This window comes from Arachis ipaensis, chromosome B06 (assembly GCF_000816755.2).
Source record: "Arachis ipaensis cultivar K30076 chromosome B06, Araip1.1, whole genome shotgun sequence".
In the NCBI taxonomy this organism is placed as follows: Eukaryota; Viridiplantae; Streptophyta; class Magnoliopsida; order Fabales; family Fabaceae; genus Arachis; species Arachis ipaensis.
In genome coordinates, this window is record NC_029790.2 from 129,324,894 (window position 1) to 129,326,255 (window position 1,362).

General features: G+C 33.0%; 2 protein-coding genes across 5 annotated transcripts in view; both read left to right on the forward strand.

Annotated features, from left to right (window-relative positions):
• Window positions 1-1,362, forward strand: part of LOC107605139 (ribosomal RNA small subunit methyltransferase H) — a 29,972-nt gene that overhangs the window by 21,509 nt on the left and 7,101 nt on the right. The gene's annotated exons all lie outside the window — the stretch shown is intronic.
• Window positions 277-1,362, forward strand: part of LOC107605140 (2Fe-2S ferredoxin) — a gene marked incomplete at its 5' end in the record, with an annotated part of 4,033 nt that continues 2,947 nt past the window's right edge. The window contains 2 exon segments of the mRNA XM_016306905.2: window positions 277-361; window positions 498-568. Coding sequence (XP_016162391.1) covers window positions 304-361; window positions 498-568 — 129 coding nt within the window.

Genomic DNA, 1,362 nt, shown 5'->3' on the forward strand with positions numbered 1-1,362 from the left:
GGCGAGGTTCCATTTTCCCCCCTCTCACTTCTCTCTCTGCTTTTTACGCTCTGATTCTCTTGCTTGGTGCTTATCTTCTACTCTTTCTCTCCTAATGCATATTCCATTTACTTTTCAAACACTCATATATCTTGTTTTCCCAATTTTCTTATATATTGGTTTTTCTAGAAGCAAAATCTTTCCACTGCACATCATTTAATACCCTTGCCCTGTGAATCTGTCTCAGCATCATTCTATGCGAGTTTATTTATTTTTATTTTATTTATGCGATTTTAGGGTTTTGTAATCCCCTCATCAACTCCTATGCTAAGTTCAAGACTTCCAAGACTTGGACCATGGATCGCCAAGCGCCTCTTCACAAGTAAATCACTGCATTTTTAACTATTTTTTTATGCTTCCCTTTTTCTTAATTACCAATTTAATTTACATAATGTCCATTACATGTCAACAATATCTAATTCCGTTAAATCCATGATTCTAAAAAATCATTTTGGCAGGGAATTATGCATCCATTTATAGAGGAAGATACAATCAAAGCACCAGAAACAGTTTCCTGCAACCTCCGGCAGTAAGTATGATTGAATCATTCAATTTAAATCTTACGATTTTGGATATCTAAATTTGGCTCTTGGCTTTCTGTATATGATATTTGGCTGTTGTAACCATTGCCAAAAAAAAAAAAAAAAGGAAACAAATACTAGATTTCAATCAATGGCGAGTTTACTGATGAAGCAAAGACTAGTATAAGAATTCAATTTTGGCCTTTGTTTGGCTGATACTATGAATAATCTGTTTTTGTTTGTTATTTGAAGTTCTGTTTACGAGTATGATGTAATTCTTATTGAACGGAATGGTAACTATGGATGCACAATTATGGAAGGTTATATATCATTCATAGAAATTGAAGCTTTTGAATGTATTAGGTGAGCTTGATAATAAGATTAGACATTCACCAGTTCAAGGGGTGTCGTCGTGTCGAGGAGTGTAATCATGAATGTTGTCCCATTAAGTCGAGATGACTGATGTGTTTGTGTATGACACAAGAATGGGAATTTAGATTTTGGTTATTTTGGAAATGTTAATTAATTTAGCATTTTTCTGTTGTTTTGGAAATGAGTTCATTTGCTTTTCATAATTTTGTCTCAACAGATTTCGTTGCTTTCGATTTCTTGTCATTAGAGATAGATTTCATTGTGACAACATTCGCAATTGGTAAAGGAAATAACCCCGGGATATGTAAATCTCTGAATGTTGTAATAGAATTTTACACTAGAAAAAGGAATCTAATGGGGAGTATGTGAGGATATATTAAAAACTTGGAATTTCTAGAATAATGTATATTTAAAAATTTCTCCAATTGGA